Source organism: Carcharodon carcharias, chromosome 2 (assembly GCF_017639515.1).
Source record: "Carcharodon carcharias isolate sCarCar2 chromosome 2, sCarCar2.pri, whole genome shotgun sequence".
NCBI lineage: Eukaryota > Metazoa > Chordata > Chondrichthyes > Lamniformes > Lamnidae > Carcharodon > Carcharodon carcharias.
In genome coordinates, this window is record NC_054468.1 from 63303481 (window position 1) to 63323134 (window position 19654).

General features: G+C 45.0%; 1 protein-coding gene and 1 pseudogene across 4 annotated transcripts in view; both read left to right on the forward strand.

Annotated features, from left to right (window-relative positions):
* ift80 (intraflagellar transport 80 homolog (Chlamydomonas)) overlaps positions 1-19654 on the forward strand; it is a 292809-nt gene that overhangs the window by 241812 nt on the left and 31343 nt on the right. For all 4 annotated transcript variants that reach the window (XM_041181982.1, XM_041181990.1, XM_041181999.1 and 1 more), the window contains 3 exons: positions 455-590; positions 1458-1605; positions 2838-3009. In XM_041181982.1, the coding sequence (XP_041037916.1) occupies positions 455-590; positions 1458-1605; positions 2838-3009 (456 nt within the window). The remainder of the gene's footprint in view (positions 1-454; positions 591-1457; positions 1606-2837; positions 3010-19654) is intronic.
* LOC121275583 lies at positions 14495-14664 on the forward strand (annotated as a pseudogene).

Consider the following 19654-nt stretch of genomic DNA (forward strand, 5'->3'; position numbering starts at 1 on the left):
GCATCCGTCGCCCCAGCACAAAAATTGTGCCATCCGAGGCGGGCCGCTAAGCTGGGAAATTTCCTGAATCCAGCTACCCGCCTTTAACATGAAAATGCAGTTCATGATTTTTAAAATCAGCCTGATCCTGTAGTTGTGTCCTTGGTTTACCATCTGATGTTAATGTCAGCACATCTGACAATGCAGACGCATTGGAGACAATATTTGCAAAATGAGCACAGGGACAGACAAATTTAGTGATTTTGCAGGTTGCAGAATATGCACATGCATGAACAATAGTCAATATATTTGGGGAAAGTATCTTATTCTATGATATATAGCACTAATTTCAAATTAACAGAACAAACCATTCTGCTCACAAATTCCAATGTATTTGTATAATTGTGGGGGTTTATAGCTTCATATTACGTCTGGTAAGTAATTAACAGTTGGATACCTGTATTGATTGTTACAGATAGAAGTGATGGAGGTTGCACTGGATCAATTTGGCTCGCCTAATGAAAGAAAAGTTGCCATCATTGACAAAAATCGAGATCTGTACATTTCTTCAGTGCGTAGGTTTGGGAAAGAACAAAAAATCATCAAAATTGGTAGGTAGTGCAACGGTTAACTTATGTTCAAAGAAAATTGGTCTAACCATGAATTTGTATCTTTGGCTGTTTTGTCACCTATCTCCACTTAGGCCTTCCCATCATGTTGATAAGACCCACGTCCTGCTCTCTCGACACTTTTCCCATTAATCTGCTGGCCAGCTAACTTCCCTTCCTGGCTCCTATTTTAGCTGATATTATTAGCAGTTTTCCCTCCTTGGGAATTGTTCTTCTCTCTTTCGAATCTGCTATCATCACCCCTCTTCTCAAAAAAAAAATCAACCCTTAACCCTTTGATCCCTGCAAACTACTGTCCCATCTCCAACCTCCTTTCTTCTCCGGAGTCCATGAATGTGTTGTCAGCTCCCAAATCCATGTCCTTCTTTCTTGAAACTTTGTTTAAATTCTTCCAGTCAGGACTTTAGTACCAAAACATCTCTTACCAAAGTCACAATTGACATCCATGTTAATTGTGACAAGGGTAAACTATCCCTCCCCATCCTTCTCAACTTGTCTGACATACTTGATCACGGAATTCTGCTCCAACCCAGGAGGTTTTGTAGGTGTGCCTACAAAACAATAAATGGTGCTCTCTACCACCCAGCTAGATAGGGAATTGAAGTTTAATCTCCTGGAATGTGCTGCCAGCAACCGAGAAGAAAAATCAGGGCACAACTAATAATACTTTTGTTCATTAGTTGTAAAAATACTGGAGCTTGGAAAATTCAGAGTTAGCAACCCTTTGTTTGACGTTCCTTGTGTAGTACTTCACAGTTGCTTGAATCTTGTATTAAAATTGAGAAAAGTTTTAGTTATTAAAAAAGAAACAATATACTTTTAACTAAGGTATTTTTTGTTTTTATTCAGGTACAATGGTGCACTCTATAGCTTGGAATGACAAGGTCAATATATTATGTGGAATGCAGAATATGCATTTCGTAGTTTGGTATTATCCTAACACAATCTATGTGGACAAGGAACTTCTATCCAAAACAATTTATGAAAAAGATGCAAGGTAGAACTATTCTCCGCAAAGTTAAAAGAATGATTGTATGCTCTCTTTCCACAAATTGCAAAAGGAACATGAAAGTGCTATGTCCATCCATGCCAACCTTAACTCTCAAGCTTACCAGGAGAAATTTAAGGAGATATATCATTTACAGTTGGAAATGTTGGGCTGAAAATGCCAGCAATGTGTTTGTTTGGCATTTGTATGACACTTTCCAGGCTGTTATTTGAATAGATGTTCTTACAATCCCAATAGAGAATGATAACTTTCAAAAAGATATTTGAATTTCCAGTGACTGACTGGAAGGATTACAGGACAAGATTTCAAGCTTTAAGACTTTTGTTGTAACAAACAAGCCTATAAGCAACATTAACTAAGCACTATTTCAGTAGGTAACTTATACTCTAAACTATAGAAAAGCTTCCCTATTTTTCTTTCAAAACAACTGAACTCCCAACTACCCCCCACCCCCTGCACCCCCATGGTTATATTTACTCTGTGCCTTAAGTGGACATTTAATTCTCCAGGAAGCAGTCCAAAGCTATTTTCAACTCCTGATAACATGTTTCCTTTTTCCTTTTACAGCCAGGTAACTTCTAATCTCCGAACTAACTTCCATGGTGAGGGTTACCCTGGAGCTTCCTCTATCTAGCAAAACTGAGGCAAATCTTCCAGCCTCATTTAAATCCTCATAGACTTGGTCTGTTCAATCTGAGATCCCATCAGCATTCTGCATGGTGAACAATAGAGACTGGCTGCCTTGACAGTAATGTAAATCACATGAGCCTTGTATCCAGGTGGAAATGCTAATTAGCTATCATCTAGGCCCCCAACTCCATTTTATCGTGGAACTAAATAAGATAGTTTAAAGTATAATCATTTATAAAGCCTGACATTCCTAACACCTCCCTGTGAAACCTGCAGACTATGCACCATCAATACAGCTGCCCTAGACATAGTTTATAGGTGTGAATAACATGCATTTTCTTCCCAGAAAGACAACCTGGGCCCTCTTTTAAGCTTTAACAACCAAGCCACCCAGGCTTGTTGTCAGACAGAATTCAGAACTGGTCAAGTGGCCCCTTTCAGTCCTCCATTTTATCCTAAATTAAATAGACAGTCCCAAAACATTACAATCTTACCTATTTGTAATAATGTAATTAAAGCGTAGAACAGAATAGTAGCAAATGAGGCATTTAGGCATTTGAATCTATTGAGGCTTTGTTTTGTTTTTGCAGTGAATTTGGTAAAAGTCCTCAGATTGTCAACTATGTGGGAAACCAGGTGACAGTCAGAAGAGCTGATGGGTCACTGATATATACAAGTATATCACCCTATCCTGCTATTCTACATGAATATGTTAGTGCCTCACGGTGGGATGATGCTGTTCGTCTGTGTCGCTTTGTCAAGGTATTTGCAAAAGTTTTGATGTAAATTAATTTGTGGAAAATTAATCATTGGAGATATAAATACTAATATTCAGTTTACTCTAAAATACCATTGCATTAACATGGAGGTACATATAGTAGATAATGATAAAAGTATATATTATACTTAAAAAAAAGCAATGACATGTAGAAAAAAAAATCACTGGCCCAAAACTTCCAATTGGCCTAGTGCTCGGTGTTGGTCAGACACAAAACTACCCACTTACCTACATACATTGAAAAGGCTCGGACTTCCAGTGTACAATGCAGAAGAATTCTGTCAGCCCAGGAATCCTCGCACAGAACAGCGAACAGAATCAATGCTGATGCCGCGCCCCCTTTTTAAGGCATTAACTGCCATGTGGTTAAGTTTGAATGTCCAATATGAATGTCAGTGAATGGGTAGGGTGTGTAAAGTACATGGATAAGTGGGTGGCATGTGGGTAGGGTGGCAAGTGGTTGAGATGTTAGCTGGATCCGGGGGTAGTCTGATCAGAAGGGGTTGTCAGGTTGAGGGCTAGTCAGGTTGGGTTGAGGTGTTGGGGTGAGTAGTTGGGTGGTGGGGCCAAGTCAGGTTGGGCTGGAGATAGTTGGGGTGGCGGGGGAGAGAGGGAATCGGGGTGGGGGTTAGATGGTAGGGGCTAGTCAAGTCAGGTCGGGGGAAGATTCGAGGGTCAGGAGGGTAGTTAGGGGGTCAAAGAAGGTAATTGGGATTGGGTGGATGGTGGTGGGGGGTGTGGGTAAGTTGTATAGTTACCAAGGAGTTAGACCAGGATTTTTCTGTCTAACATTTCCTGGATAGCTCTCCAGATATATAAGTCAGAACTGTTCCAAAATCTCTGACTCTAATTCAGAGTTAGAGACATTTTTGGAAGGTCCTGGGAGCAGGGGAATTGCCCATTGGTTCAAACTTCTTGGGCAATTCCATAATTCCCATAGAGTCTGGGGGTCCTGACATGCAGCTTGGGTACACATCATGTCTCCAATGATCCAGAAACTGGTAGATCTGTGCCAATGGGCGGAACTTGCCCAGAATTGCACTAAGTGCGGTAGTGGGCAGATAAAATGGAGTCCTACCAACAAAAATAGCAGGCTTTCACACCATATCATCCCAAGCCCGCCTCATTATTTATTCATTCCCGAGAAACACTACAGCTTCCATGGCGGGCGGGGTCTCATTCGCCTGCTTGCCATCACCCCACTGTTGCATCACACCGGCCACCATCTTTAAAAGCCCACCACCGCTGCCCGAGAGCCATGGCCAGTAAAGGAAAAAAGACTACAGCCCCCTGCTTCAACGATGGGTCCCTTGAATAACTGCTGGACAGCCATGGAGGCACTCCGGGATGTGCTCTTCCTCCGCTCTGGCTGCAGGATGGGCAGCAAAACCACCAACCCGACTTGGGGGGTGGTGGTAGCAATGGTCAGTGCAAACGCCCTGCAGAGTAGGACAGCCACCCAGTGCTACAAAAGGATGAATGATCTCTTCTGTTCCACCAGGTAAGTCACTCTTTTCATTACTCCCAACACTCACAAACCCATCACACATCCACAGGGCCCTCACTCACTGCCAGTGCAAGTGACATCACCATTCACTCTTCCACACACACCATCATTGTCCTCATCCCGTCCATGGGACCATTCACCACCCACACAGGCCAGGCATACTTATCTGGCCCGGCAGGCATCCTGATACACTCTTCCCATCTCTATCCATGCAGGACTGGGCCACAACAAGAGGTAAAGGTCGCCGGCAGGTGGAGGGATGCCAAAGATCAAAGTTCTGAAAGAAATCGAAAACCAAGCCATCCAGCTGGCCGACGATGACCAGGACCAGTCCTCTGTGGAAAGTAAGGTTGGTGCTGCTCTACCAAGTGAGCAGTGCAACATCCATCAGACAACCATGCTATGAGTTGTGTGTCATCTTTTACAGACCACTGCCATGCATCACTAATTATCTCTCCTTGCTTTCGCAGGCATATCTGCCAAACAGCCAAAAGTGTCCACGACCCAGGGCCTCCACTCAAGCCTCGAAGAAACCTCTGAAGAGGAATCTGAAGGCACCCTCCCTGAAGACCCATCACAGCCTCACCCACACCCTCCACCAACGCAGAGACACACATCTTGGTAGGATGTAGCTTTAAAGTAGCCTCAGGATCACATTCTGGTGAGCACATCACACTATCTGATCCACAGCAGGCGGAGGCAGGGACTTCCCAGGTCCCCAGCACTCGGAAGACTGCTGGAGGCCAGAACGTAGCTGAGTCCAAGTCAGATGACAAGCCTCTGGACTTGGTCATGCCACAGTTGCTGGAGCTGCAAAGGCAAGTTAGGGAATAACAGGAAGGGATGTCAGCCGCACTCTTCAGATTGCAAGGCACGATGGAGGAGTCTGTCCGTCTTCAGGCTAATGATGGACAGACTCCTCCATCGTGCCTTGCTCTACCTGTCCGACTTCCCCCCTTAAACCAGCTTATATTTCACCTCTTTTCTATTTTTCCTTAGTTCTTTTGAAGAGTCATATGGACTTGAAACGTTAACTCTGTTCCTCTCTGCAGATGCTGTCAGACCTGCTGAGTTTTTCCAGGTATTTTTATTTTTCTTTTTGTTCAGGCTAATGTGTTAGCGCCGGCATTACAAAGCACCGAGGTCAACACTGATAGGATGGCAGCTGCCTTGGAGACCTTGGTCTAGGACGTCACTCCTGCACTATTGCGCGGGCTTAACTCCATTGCTGATGCCATATTTGGCCTACCACAGTGTGTACGTGAGAAGGGTGCTGGGTGGCTCGATCTCACTCCAGCAGCCCCTTCTGCTCATGGAGTCAGCCAGGGGCTCTCGGGCACCCATAGGGAGGAGGATCAGCAGGTCCATACTCCGGGGTCATGCACCCACATGACTCTGGGAGTGACCGGTCAATCTGAATCCCCCCTTCTGTGACCTCCGCAGCTCCAGCTCCACAGGCCAAGTAGGGTGCCACTGCCACACAGCAGGACCCCAAGAACAGCCGGGGCCCACCAAGTCTTGGCCCTCCAGAGGACGCCCGCCAAAGTCATCACAGACAAGGCGTCACAGTCAGCAGGCTGCCTCCACCTCTACTGTGAATGTCTGGGGAGAACCAAGACATAGCGGCTGGGTTAGGAAAGTGAGGTAAAAGTAGTTGCACAGCCTGGGCACGGGTGTTGATCACTTGTATGTACTGTTCATTATTGTTAATGAACTCCAAAGAATGTCTCCCTACTCCTTGCTCTGATGAGCAGTGTTCTTGTCACTCAGATGTGATTGACATTTCTGCACAAGATAAAAGGCAGGTGTCTCAGTCCAGGGCCTCTTCCCTGTGCTCTGTGCAGTCTTCAGACCACAGTGATGGTCCAGCTTCACACTCGCTGATGTCTGCACCTCGGCGGTGCTGGTCACTGCTGCCAGAATGTAGTGTGCAGGCGCCACAGAGTTCTCTCATTTTCTCTCTGTGCTCTCAGCTCCTTTAAGGTGGGGCTGGCTCCCATCACATCAGCATCTGCGACCAGTGATGCTGTGCACCAGCTCCTGAAGGGCTGAGGTGCTGAAGGCGGACACAGCATCAGATGCGTCTAAAGTTTCATGGTTGCATCTCTGATCATGGAGCGCAAGCGAGCTGCCCTCGGCCAGACATGAATTAGACATTCTCAGAGGCTATGTGGAGATCTATGGAGTGTCCTCACTGCATGTCGTCATCATCCTCCTGCAATTGAGCGACTAATAGGGCCTCCACTGCGTCTACATGATAGGAGCATTCTCACAGAGGGTGTTGGTGCTGCCATAATCCAGACTGGAGTCAAACATTCACAGCTGTGATGTGAGGTTTTATGGGGACACCTCATTGCATGTCGTCATCTACCTCCACAAATCTGGCAGCCATGAGGGCCTCCCGAGCGCACCTGCCTCGTCTAGCCAGTGCAAGAGCCTCATCCCCGTCGTCGTCACCACTGAGGACCCCTCACCCTCATCCCTGTCGGCCTCCTCCTCATCGGAGAAGTGCATCTCCTCCTCAGCCAGCTCCTCTCCCCATTGCAGCGCCAGGTTGTAATGGGTGCAGCAGACAACGATGATGCATGACACCCTCTGCCGACTTTATTGCAGGGCTCCACCAGACTGGTCCAGGCACCGGAACCACATCTTCAGAATCCATCAAGTTGCAAGCTGCTGCATGAGCCTCGTTTTAGCGTCGCTCTGCTGCAGTCTGAGGCCGCCACATCGGTGTCTTCAGCCACGGCCTCTGCCGGTAGCCCTTATCCCCAAGGATCCAACTCTGCAGCCTCTGTGAACCTTGAAAGACTGCAGGGATCTGCGAGCAACTCAGGATGTAGGCATCATGCACACTTCTTGGAAACCTTGAGCACACCTGCAGAATGTGTTTCTGGTGGTCGCATACCAGCTGCATGTTTAGTGAGTGGAAGTCCTTGTGGTTGATGAAGTCCACTGAGTGTAACGACGGAGACCTGAGCACTGTGAGTGCACTCAATCACCTCCTGCACCTTTGGGAATCCAATGGCCCTTGCATCCTGGCTGTCCCAGTCCCGGGCGAAATGCACAAAGTTGTGTGCCATGAAGAAGATGGCATCAGTGACCTCATGGATGCATTTGTGGGTTGCAGATTGTGAAATCCCACAGAGGTCATCTGGGGCCCTGAAAGGAGCCACTGGCATAGAAATTGAGTGCCGCTGTCACTTTCACAGCCACTGGCAACGGATGCCCTCCATGTCCCCTTGGCGCCAAGTCCTGTAGTAAGTGGCAGATGTGAGCCACCAGGTCCCTAGACATGCACAGCCGTCAGTGACACTGGTTCTCAGTCATCTCCAGGAATGGCAGGTGGCATCTGTAGACCCTGGGTGTCGCTCGGCGCCAACCAGCCACAGTTCGCTGTTGCTTCTGGGCACCGTGTGTGGGAGCCCCTACTGCCCCTTCGTCATGAGGTTGCTGCTCCTGCCTTTGCGCAGCCAGGTGCCTCAGTTGCTCTCTCCTCCACCTTCTACAGTCTCTGTAGGCCATCGGGCATACAGCTAGGTCACCAGGACCCATGATCCTAACATGGTCCTCCTGCAGCGTGAAAGAGAGAGAGAGAGGTGGTTATCATCGCTGCACTTAGCACCTTTCCTGGCCCTATGTGACCACCCTTAATGCTTCCTGGAGAGTGCTGGTCACCCCTCGGATGGCCAGAGCTGAGTACGCTGCATGGCTTCCCTGTCAACCTGCGACATAGGGGCCACTTGTCCAAACTGGGATGCTGAGATTGCAAGGGACTGTGAATGCCTCCAGCAGTGACTGCTAGCAGTGTTGGTGAGGAGATTGTACAATGTGAGCAGTCCAACTGCTCCATGGTCTAATAAAGTGGTGGTGAACTCGAAATCTGTGCCAGGGGGCTGCAGGGGCGGGCGGGGGGGTGGCATAGGTATGGAGCATTTGTTGGCCCTTTGGTGCCTCCGCATTGCTTGCTTGGGTGGGCAGGCTAGGAGCCCGACCCAGTCATATCACTGTGGCTGAGCCTGATCTGTCTCAGTTGCAGAGGCATGGTCAGTTTATACAGGTGTACCTAATGCATGGCCACTTCCCTTGCTTACCCTGCCTCCCACCTCGACTACCTGTGCACGGGATGCAGCGCCAGGGCAGCACTTGACTCCACCCCCCTGCCAACAATTGCCTCTGAGGCTGGCCAGCATTTGCCCCAGGAAACTGCCCCCCACCCCAGTAGTCACCTCCAGGCAGCAGTTGCCCCACCCCCGGTGCCTGGGGTCTGTAAACAACAGGCAAGCTGTGGAGAATGTTGCTGCTCACTCACCTCAGTTCTCCCAAAGTGAAGGCCGCCAAGTGCACATCTGCCTGTGTGCTGTTGTGAAGCACATTGGCGTGCTTTCCCGCTGACGTGGATGGATGATATGGTAGGGTTCCAAGAACCTGGCGGGATGGCCTTTTAATTATATGTTGATGTATTACAATTAGCTTCCCACTGACCAATGGCAGGAAACGCGGCCCACCATCAGCGGGCTGAGCGGACAATCGCAACCTGCCTTCATGCCGTCGTGAAGCATGTCACGCCATATTTTCCATGCACGCCCGCCGCCAGCCGGCCTGGAAAATTCCGCCCAATAAGTCTGAAACAGATCGTTTTTCTTCCATAATCTTTGGTTAGTACATAGCATATAAAGCCCACATTATAGTTAAAACTTACCTGCAATGCAGTTTGATCATCATGGTATTATATCTGTTCTTCTCAAAGGCCAACCTGTTAATCATGTCTTCATTGCACTGCACTCATTGGGGCACACTTAGTTACCACTGTGTGGGGCATGGTGGATATTTGAAAATGTCATTGTAAATGCAACAATGACAGGTTAAGCTAATGAAAGTTCATTTTCTGTGCCCAAAAATATTAACCTAGAAGTTGCCTTTGCCAATGTTAGCTGGTGAATGCTTTTGTTTGACATTCCTCTCTCCAGTATTTTAATACTGATGTAATCCACTTTAAAATAATTGAACATATTTGTTAAAACAACAACAAAACAATGCCATTAAAATGTATTAAGCATTGAATGGCTAATATTTCTGGGATATGGTGGTTGTAAAACATTTATGGCTGCATAAACCTTACCAGTAAAAGTTTGACATGCACTATTTACATGGATTTGTTTCATTTTAAAGATACATTAGTGTGTTTTTTGCATTAATATGTCAATTGCTTATAATGACATTCTGCTTAATGTTGCAAGGAAAATTGCTCTCTGACAATTCTAATGCATCAGAATAACATTTTCCAGCTGAAGGTATTCGTCAAAGTATTTGACAAGCAGCAAAAAAATATTTGCCAATATCTGATAAAAAGAAATATTTGCTTTCCAAGTAATTTGAATATGACCTCCCTCCTGGCATCTTTTTTTGCAGGTGTGCAAGTGCAACTTTCAGAGAAAATAATTCCTCTGTAAAATGTCAAAAGATGCTGAATCAGACAAAAGGGGAAACAAGAAAATTAACCATTTAGAGACTGCACAGAAGATACTGTTGCAGCAAGATTCAAATTGAATATGCATGTGCACTTTTGACAAATTATATGTCCATTAATATATCCATTTTAAGTGAGTTAAAGATATTAAAATCTAAGGTCCTGAAATTCAAAGCAGACAAAAGAGCGGGAAGTGGATGGATCACTCAACAAGCAATGTAAATTGAAGTGGAACCCAGTTCCATTGGTTTTCCACCCTGTACAAAGTGTCCAGTAAATTACAGTGGATGGGAGTTGAGAGTGAGCAATTCATCAGCATACCCACGTTTGTCAAGGAGGGTATACCTAGGGGAGTTCACGCACTACTGCAGAAATTCTGCTCAGTACAACCTCATAAGGCCTCACACTAGCTCTCAGCAGGAGTTCCACTGACACATTTGAATAGGCCTCAGCACTTGGTAGATAAATAGCTTGTTTCAAACATAAGAAATAGTAGGGGGAGTAGGCCAGAAGGTCTTGAGGTTGCTTCGCCATTCAATAAGAATTCCACCATGGCAGCTTGTTGGAATGCAATTAATAAATCTGGAATTATGAAGCTAATCTCAGTAATGCTGACCATAAAACTATCATTGATTGTTGTAAAAAAGACCCATTTGGTTCACTACTGTCCTTTAAGGAAGGAAATCTGCCATCCTTACCTGGCCTGGCGTGCATATGACTCCAAACCCACAGTAATGTGGTTGACTTTTAGCTGCCCTCTGCAATGGCCTAGCAAGCCATTCAGTTCAGGGGCAATTAGAGATGGGCAACAAATGCTGGCTATGCCAACAACAATCACATCCCATGAATGAATTTTTAAAAATCCTATTCCCATATCATTTGATTCCTTTAATCTATCAACCTTAGTCTTGAATATATCATCAGCTGAATCTGCACAGCCCTCTGGGGTAGAGAGTTCCTAAAAATTCACAACCTTCTGAGTGAGGAAATTTCTCCTCCGCTCACTCCTGAATAGAGGATATTTCCTCCTTCAGAGCAGCAGAGCAACAAAACTTTTTCTTTATGTCCAGTCATGATTGGACATCTGGGTCTCTCTATTGGGGCAGCAGTGGGCCATCCAATATCTACTGCTGGATCAGGACAGCCACCAGTGAAACTCACTTATGGGCGGCCATGCAAATGACCCTATCCATGAAATTTGAAGCAGGGTCTGCAACCTTTGCTTTGGGCGGAAGGAGTTACACTGCACTGATGGAGTTGCACCGTCACATTTCAGCCTCTTAAGATTTCAAACAAAACTTGAAGATTTATTCCAGGAAAAATTACAGTAGAGAATATATACCTTAAATTTGAAATCAAAGCTTGCCTGGAGGTAAGTCAAGATAGTGATTAGATGCTCTTAAATTTCCCTGCAGGTAACTGAAATATGAACATAAGCACTTACAGTGGAGAAGCTTTGGAACATAAGAACATGCAGATATAAGTTTTTTATATATTTTACAAATACACACACCTAGATATATAGAATGAAAACCAGACAACCCCTGTTTCTTCTTTCATCCTTATTTATTTATTTTTTTATGGAAGTTGAATTTTGAAGTAATCAAGCATGATTGAGGGAAACAGGCAGGGAGAGCTTAGGGGAGAGGGAGCAAAAGAAAGAGAGACAGAGAGACAGGGCTAAGAGTAAAAGAAAAAGAGAGTTGGGTTGAGAAACAGGGTTGAGAGAGAAATTTGATGAGGGTCTGAGAGAGGGGTTTAATTGTCAGTGCTCATTGTAGCTTTTGAGGTCCCTGTCACTCACATGGCACTGCATCTGTCTTCCATTTCTCCCCATTTAGATTCAACAAAATTGAGGATTCATGTATCCAGTTTGCACTGCAACATGTTATGCGTGTTCTCATCAGCAAATCCTAGTGACATATGGAACAGTTTCTGTGGCTTTTTCATGGCTTGAATGAGCTTCAATGAGTAGTAGTTGTAACCATTTGACCCTGCATCCTTAGTGGATACAGATAGCACCTAAAAGAGAAGAGAAAGACCTTGAGACAGACAGCAATGCCTAAAAGAGCAGTAGAGGGGAGGACCCAGAGGCAGGCAGTGGCACCTAAAAGAGCAGGAGAGAAGAGGACCCAGAGGTAGGCAGCAGCACCTAAAAAAGTGGGAGAGAAGAGGACCTGGAGACAGACAGCAGAACTAAAAGAGCTACCCAAACCATGGCTCCAGAGCAGACCAACTACATTCTGAGAAAAATCAAAGTGTGTGCCATAGGAAAACAGATATAAAAACAAAAAAACTGCGGATGCTGGAAATCCAAAACAAAAACAGAATTACCTGGAAAAACTCAGCAGGTCTGGCAGCATCGGCGGAGAAGAAAAGAGTTGACATTTTGAGTCCTCATGACCCTTCGACAGAACTTGAGTTCGAGTCCAAGAAAGAGTTGAAATATAAGCTGGTTTAAGGTGTGTGTGTGGGGGAGCGGGGAGAGAGAGAGAGGTGGGGGGGGGTGTGGTTGTAGGGACAAACAAGCAGTGATAGAAGCAGATCATCAAAAGATGTCAACAACAATAGTACAAAAGAACACATAGGTGTTAAAGTTAAAGTTGGTGATATTATCTAAATGAATGTGCTAATTAAGAATGGATGGTAGGGCACTCAAGGTATAGCTCTAGTGGGGGTGTTTTTTTTAAAAAATAATGGAAATAGGTGGGAAAAGGAAAATCTTTATAATTTATTGGAAAAAAAAGGAAGGGGGAAACAGAAAGGGGGTGGGGATGGGGTAGGGAGCTCACGACCTAAAGTTGTTGAATTCACTATTCAGTCCGGAAGGCTGTAAAGTGCCTAGTCGGAAGATGAGGTGTTGTTCCTCCAGTTTGCGTTGGGCTTCACTGGAACAATGCAGCAAGCCAAGGACAGACATGTGGGCAAGAGAGCAGGGTGGAGTGTTAAAATGGCAAGCGACAGGGAGGTTTGGGTCATTCTTGCGGACAGACCGCAGGTGTTCTGCAAAGCGGTCGCTCAGTTTACGTTTGGTCTCTCCAATGTAGAGGAGACCACATTGGGAGCAACGAATGCAGTAGACTAAGTTGGGGGAAATGCAAGTGAAATGCTGCTTCACTTGAAAGGAGTGTTTGGATCCTTGGACGGTGAGGAGAGAGGAAGTGAAGGGGCAGGTGTTGCATCTTTTGCGTGGGCATGGGGTGGTGCCATAGGAGGGGGTTGAGGAGTAGGGGGTGATGGAGGAGTGGACCAGGGTGTCCCAGAGGGAGCGATCCCTACGGAATGCCGATAGGGGGGGACAGATGGTTGATTGGTTGGTGAATATTTTTCCCATTTGTCTCTCAAAAGTTGGGTAATTTTAGTAATTGTAAGGTTTTATTAGCAGTAGTAAGGTTACTAATAGTAGTAAAGTTTGTTGGGTTGGCTGGTGAGTATTTCCTATTTATCTTAACTCGGGAATTTCAATTTCAGTAAGTAGAACATTTATTGAAATAATAAGAATATAAGCACAGACAGGACAAGAGATATTAATTAAAATTTGCTCAGTAAAATAATTAATTAAACTATAAAGATAGCAGGGCAGGTGATGTGTGAGGGAAGATGTGATAAATTAAAGAGAGAGAGCAAGGTAGCAATGAGAGAATGGATAATTTGAATGTGGCAGTAAGGAACAGAGTGTACAAACTTAAGAGTGCAGCAGCAGATAAGGATAGAGGTTGTAAAAATGATAAAAAAGATAGAATTAAAGGCACTGTACCTGAATGCATGCAGTATTCACTTTCTGAATTTAAGGCACATAAACAGGTATGATCTAATTGTCAATGCAATTACATTGGCAAGGTCCAATACTTCTCAGCCTTTGGCTAAGATCAAGGGCAGAATTTTCTGTTTGTCAGGCGGGCGGGCCTGATCCAATCGCAGGCTGACGCGGAGCCAATCGCCGCCAGAGATCGGGCCCACACCGCCATTTTACGTGGGCGGGCCAATTAAGGCCCGCCCAGCATGACATCTGCCGAGAAGGGCTATGCGCTCCTTGTGTGGGCGGGGGGGGAGTCCCTAAAATATAGAATGCGCTCTTTCGCACATGCGCACGAAAGAGCGCACATCTCCCTGAGGCTAAGTGCAGCCTCATGGAGATCACCTCGACTTCTAAAAATATTAAAAATAGAGAAAAGAAAAATCCCTTACATGACCCCTCATGTGACAAATTCATAATTTACAGAACAACTTTATTACAACTGAATGAAGTTTCATGTTTTTTCTAGTTGCTGCCAGGGCTCCTGGCCGACCCTTAAGGTTGGACGGGCAGATCCTTTAATTGGTTAATTGATCCTGTCAATGGCCTCAAGTGGTCATTGACTGGTCGGCGGGCCCACAGCTGATTTTGCTGTGTCCCCGCCTTCCTGAAAATTTAAATGGGGCGGGGTGACGTCAGGGTTTCCACCCAACGTCATTCCACATCATTTTACACATCGGTGAGCAGGCCCCACCCCTGCTCACTGACGGTAAAATTCTACCCCAAGTGTAGTATCTGTTCTTATCAGTTTAATATTTGATGCATCCCCTACCTGAGGGCCAAATATTAAATTGATTTTTGGGACAAGTAGATGGAACAGGGACTTGCCCCTTCCACTGAAAAGAAAATCATCCTGTTGACTAATTACATTGTATAGCAATTACATTGTTAAGACAATTGCATTGTTAAAAAAGGTGGTGGGCATTGACTCACCCAAAAATGAGTAGTCCCTTATAATCATAGAATGTGTAGGTTCACGGACTCCCGGGACACTTGCCCTTTTTGCGGTCTTGTGGAGTCCGTGGACCATGCTTACATAGGGTGTGGTAGGCTGCACTCCCTTTTTAGTTATTTGAAAAACCTTTTATTAATGTTTTGTTTGCACTTCAGCCCCACGCTCCTGATCTATGGACACCTGGTGCGGAAGGGGGTCGGGAAGGAGGAGGACCTCCTCATGAACCTGCTCCTGGGCCTGGCCAAGTTGGCCATTAATAGGTCCAGGCAGCGGGCAATCGACGGGGAAGTCCCGTCCGATTGTTTGTCCCTCTTACGCGGCTACGTTCGCGGCCGGGTGTCTTTGGAGAGGGAGCACGCGGTGTCTGCCGGCACTCTCAAGGCCTTCCGTGCCCAGTGGGCACCGTGGGGACTGGAGTGCTTTATTGACCCCCTTAATCACATTTTGGTTTAAAGTTGTAAGTTTCCTTTAAGGTTTGTCTTTAGTTTTACAGCTAACCTGAATTAGGGGCTTAGGGGCTGTGCTTGATATGTCCTTCATTTTGTTGATTTGGTTTGATTGGTTTAACCCAAAAGATTCCCAAAAATGGGTACAGCTGTGACAGTCCGGGGGAAAGGAACTGGGAGTCTGTCACTGTTGAGCTGGCTGAAGAATAAACCTGCCTGAGGTAAAAGACCAGCTTCAGATTCACTCTTCCCTTATATACAATTATTGGAGTTAACATTAATTGCCATTACAGAGATGTGGCTGCAGGGTGATCAAGGCTGAGAATTCAATGCTCAAGGCCATTTGACATTTAGGAAGGATAGGCAAAAAGGAAAAAGAAGTGGGGTAGTGTTATTATTAAAGGATGAGATTAGTGCATTAGCGAGAGAAGATCTTAGATCGGAAGATCAAGATGTGGAATCAGTTTGGGTGGAGCTAAGAAACAGCAAGGGACAGTAAACGTTGGTAGAATTGTTTATAAACCATCAATCGGTAGTGGCAATGTAAGTAATGGTATCAATCAGGAAATTAGATATGCATGTAACAAAGGAATCATGGGGGACTTCAACCTACACATAGATGGGGTAAACCTAATTAGCACTAATCCTGTGGAGGGCAAATTCCTGGAATGTGTATGAGATGGTTTTCTAGAGCAGTAGGTTGTGGAACCAACTAGGGAATGGCTATTTTAGATTTTGTATTGTGCAATGAGAGTGGGTCAACTAATAATCCTGTTGGAGCCTCTAAGGAATAGTGGCCAGAATTTTACATGAAATTTAAAAGTGACGTAGTTCAATCTGAAATGAAGGCCATAAATCTAAGCAAAAGAAACTACAAAGGTATGAAGGGCAAATGGGCTGTGGTAGACTGGGAAACTACAATAAAGAGTATGATAGTAGACAGGCAGTGACTTGCATTCACAGAATTAATACATGGTTTACAACAAATTTACATTCCTTTGAGGCACAAAAACCCAACAGGAAAAGTGATCCAACCATGGATAACAAGAGAAGTTAAAGATTGTATTAGATCAAAGAAAGAGGCTTATATAGTTGCCAAAAAAAACAGTAAGCCTGAGAATTGGGAGCATTTTAGAATTCCACAATGGAAGACCAAGAAACTGATAAACATAGAGAAAATAGAATATGAAAGTAAACTAGTGAGAGCTAGTAAGAGCTTCCATAGGTATGTAAAAAGACAAACATTAGCAAAAACAGATGTGGGTCGATTACAGGCAGAGACAGGAAAATTTATAATGGGGAATAAGGAAATGGCAGCAAAACTAAACAAATACTCTGTCTGTGTCTTCACATAGGAAGATACAAAAAACTCTCAGGAATAAATGCTGGCCTAGCCAGTGATTGATAAATCCCCTGGACCTGATTATCTATATCCCAGAATGTGGAAAGAGGTGAGCTGTAGAGATAGTGGATGCCTTGATGGTCGTCTTCCAAAATTCTATAGATTCTGGAACGATTTCTGCAGATTGGAAAGTAGAAAATGTAACCCCACTGTTAAAGCAAGGAGGGAAGAGAGAAAATGGGAAACTACAGACCTGTTAGCCTGACATCAGTAGTAGGGAAAATGCAATGATTTATTATAAAGGATGTGATAGCTGGACACTTAGAAAATAATGGTAGGATTGGGCAGAGTTAACATGGATTTGTGAAAGGGAAATTATGTTTGACAAACATGTTGGAGATTTTTGAGGATGTAACTAGCAGAATAGATAGGGGGAAACCAGTGAATGTTTTTTTTAGATTTTCAGAAGGCTTTTGATAAAGCCCCACACAGGAAGTTAGTAAACAAAATTAGAGCACGTGGGATTGGGATAATATACTGGCATGGTTTAAGAATTGATTAAACAAGAAACAAAGAAAAACACAGCACAGGAACAGGCCCTTCGGCCCTCCAGGCTGCGCTGATCATATTGCCTGTCAAACTAAAACATTTTGCACTTCCAGCGTTCGTATCCCTCTATTCCCATCCTACTCATGTATTTGTCAAGCTGCCTCTTAAACACCGTTATCTTGCCTGCTTCCACCACCTCCTCTGGCAGCGAATTCCAGAAACTCACTACCCTCTGCGTAAAAAACTTGCCCCGTTCATCTCCTCTAAAGTTTTCTCCTCTCGCCTTAAATCTATGTCCCCTAGTAATTGACTCTTCCACCCTGGGAAAAAGATTCTGACTATCTACTCTGTCCGTGCCACTCATAATTTTGTAAACTTCTATCAAGTCGCCCCTCAATCTCTGTCGCTCTAGTGAGAACAATCCGAGTTTCTCCAACCTCTCCTCATAGCTAATAACCTCCAGACCAGGCAGCGTCCTGGTAAACCTCCTCTGCACCCTCTCCAATGCCTCCATGTCCTTCTGGTAATGTGGTGACCAGAATTGCATGCAATATTCCAAGTGTGGCCTAACCAAGATTCTGTACAGCTGCAGCATGACTTCCCAGCTTTTATACTCAATACCCCTGACAATGAAGGCAAGCATGCCATATGCCATCCTGACTACCTTATCCACCTGTGTTGCCACATTCAGTGACCTGTGGACCTATACACCCAGATCCCTCTGCCCGTCAACGCACTTAAGGATTCTGCCATTTACTGTATAATTCCTGCCTGTATTAGACCTTCCAAAATGCATTACCTCGCATTTGTCCCGATTAAACTCCATCTGCCATTTCTCCGACCAAGTCTCCAACCGATGTATATCCCGTTGTATCTTTTGACAAACCTCTTCGCTATCTGCAACTCCTCCAACCTTAGTGTTGTCTGCAAACTTACTAATTAGCCCAGTTACATTTTCCTCCAAATCATTTATGTATACTACAAACAGCAAAGGTCCCAGCACTGATCCCTGTGGAACTCCACTAATCACAACTCTCCATTCAGAAAAGCACCCTTCCATTGCTACCCTCTGTCTTCTATGACCAAGCCAATTCTGTATCCATCTTGCCAGCTCACCTCTGATCCCGTGCAACTTTACCTTCTGTACCAGTCTGCCGTGAGGGACCTTGTCGAAGGCCTTACTGAAATCCATGTATATAACATCCACTGCCCTTCCATCTTCGATCATCTTTATCACTTCCTCGAAAAACTCAATCAAGTTAGTGAGACACAACCTCCCCTTCACAAAACCAGGATGCCTCTCACTAATACGCCCATTTGCTTCCAAATGGTAGTAAATCCTGTCACGAAGAATCTTCTCCAATAATTTCCCTACCACTGACGTAAGGCTCACTGGCCTGTAATTTCCTGGATTATCCCTGCTACCCTTCTTAAACAATGGAACAACATTAGCCATTCTCCAGTCCTCTGGGACCTCACCCGTAGCCAGTGAGGATACAAAGATTTCTGTCAAGGCCCCAGAAATCTCCTCCCTTGCCTCCCTCAGTACTCTGGGGTGGATCCCATCTGGCCCTGGTGACCTATCCACCTTAATATTCTTCAAGACACCTAACACCTCCACTTTTTTGATCTCAACATGATCCAGGCTATCTACACACTCTTCCCTAGACAAATCGACCGCTAAGTCCTTCTCTTTGATGAATACTGATGAGAAGTACTCATTTAGTATCTCTCCCATTTCTTCTGGCTCCACACACACATTCCCTGAGTCGGCCTACCTTTTCCCTGGCTACCCTCTTGCCTTTTACACATGTATAAAAGGCTTTGGGATTTTCCTTAATCCTGGTTGCCAGTGACTTTTCATGACCCCTTTTAGCCCTCTTGACTCCTTGCTTAAGTTTCTTCCTACTTTCTTTATATTCTCCACGGGCTTCATCTGTTCCCAGCCTTCTAGCCCTTACGAATGCTTCCCTTTTCTTTTTGACTAATCTCACAATATCCTTCATTATCCAAGGTTCCTGAAACTTGCTATACTTATCCTTCATCCTAGCAGGAACATGCCGGTCCTGAATTCTTATCAACTGATGTTTGAAAGCCCCCCACATGTGAGTTGTTGATTTGCCCTCAAAGATCCGCCTCCAGTCTAGATTCCTCAGTTCCTGCCTAATATTGTTATAATTAGCCTTCCCCCAATTAAACATCTTAACCCGAGGGCTCCTGTTATCTTTACCTTACTTACTGAATTATGGTCACTTTTCACAAAATGCTCCCCTACTGAAACTTTGACCACCTGGCCGGGTTCATTCCCTAATACCAGGTTCAGTATTGCCCCTTCCCTAGTTGACTATCTACATTTTGTCTCAGGAAGCCCTCCTGGATGCACTTTACAAATTCTGCACCATCCAAACCCCTAGCACTAAGTGATTCCCAGTCAATATAGGGAATTTAAAATCACCTACTACAACAACCCTGTTGCTTTTACATCTTTCCAAAATCTGCCTACATAACTGTTTCTCAATCTCCCGCCAGCAATTGGGAGGCCTATAGTAAACCCCCAACATTGTGAC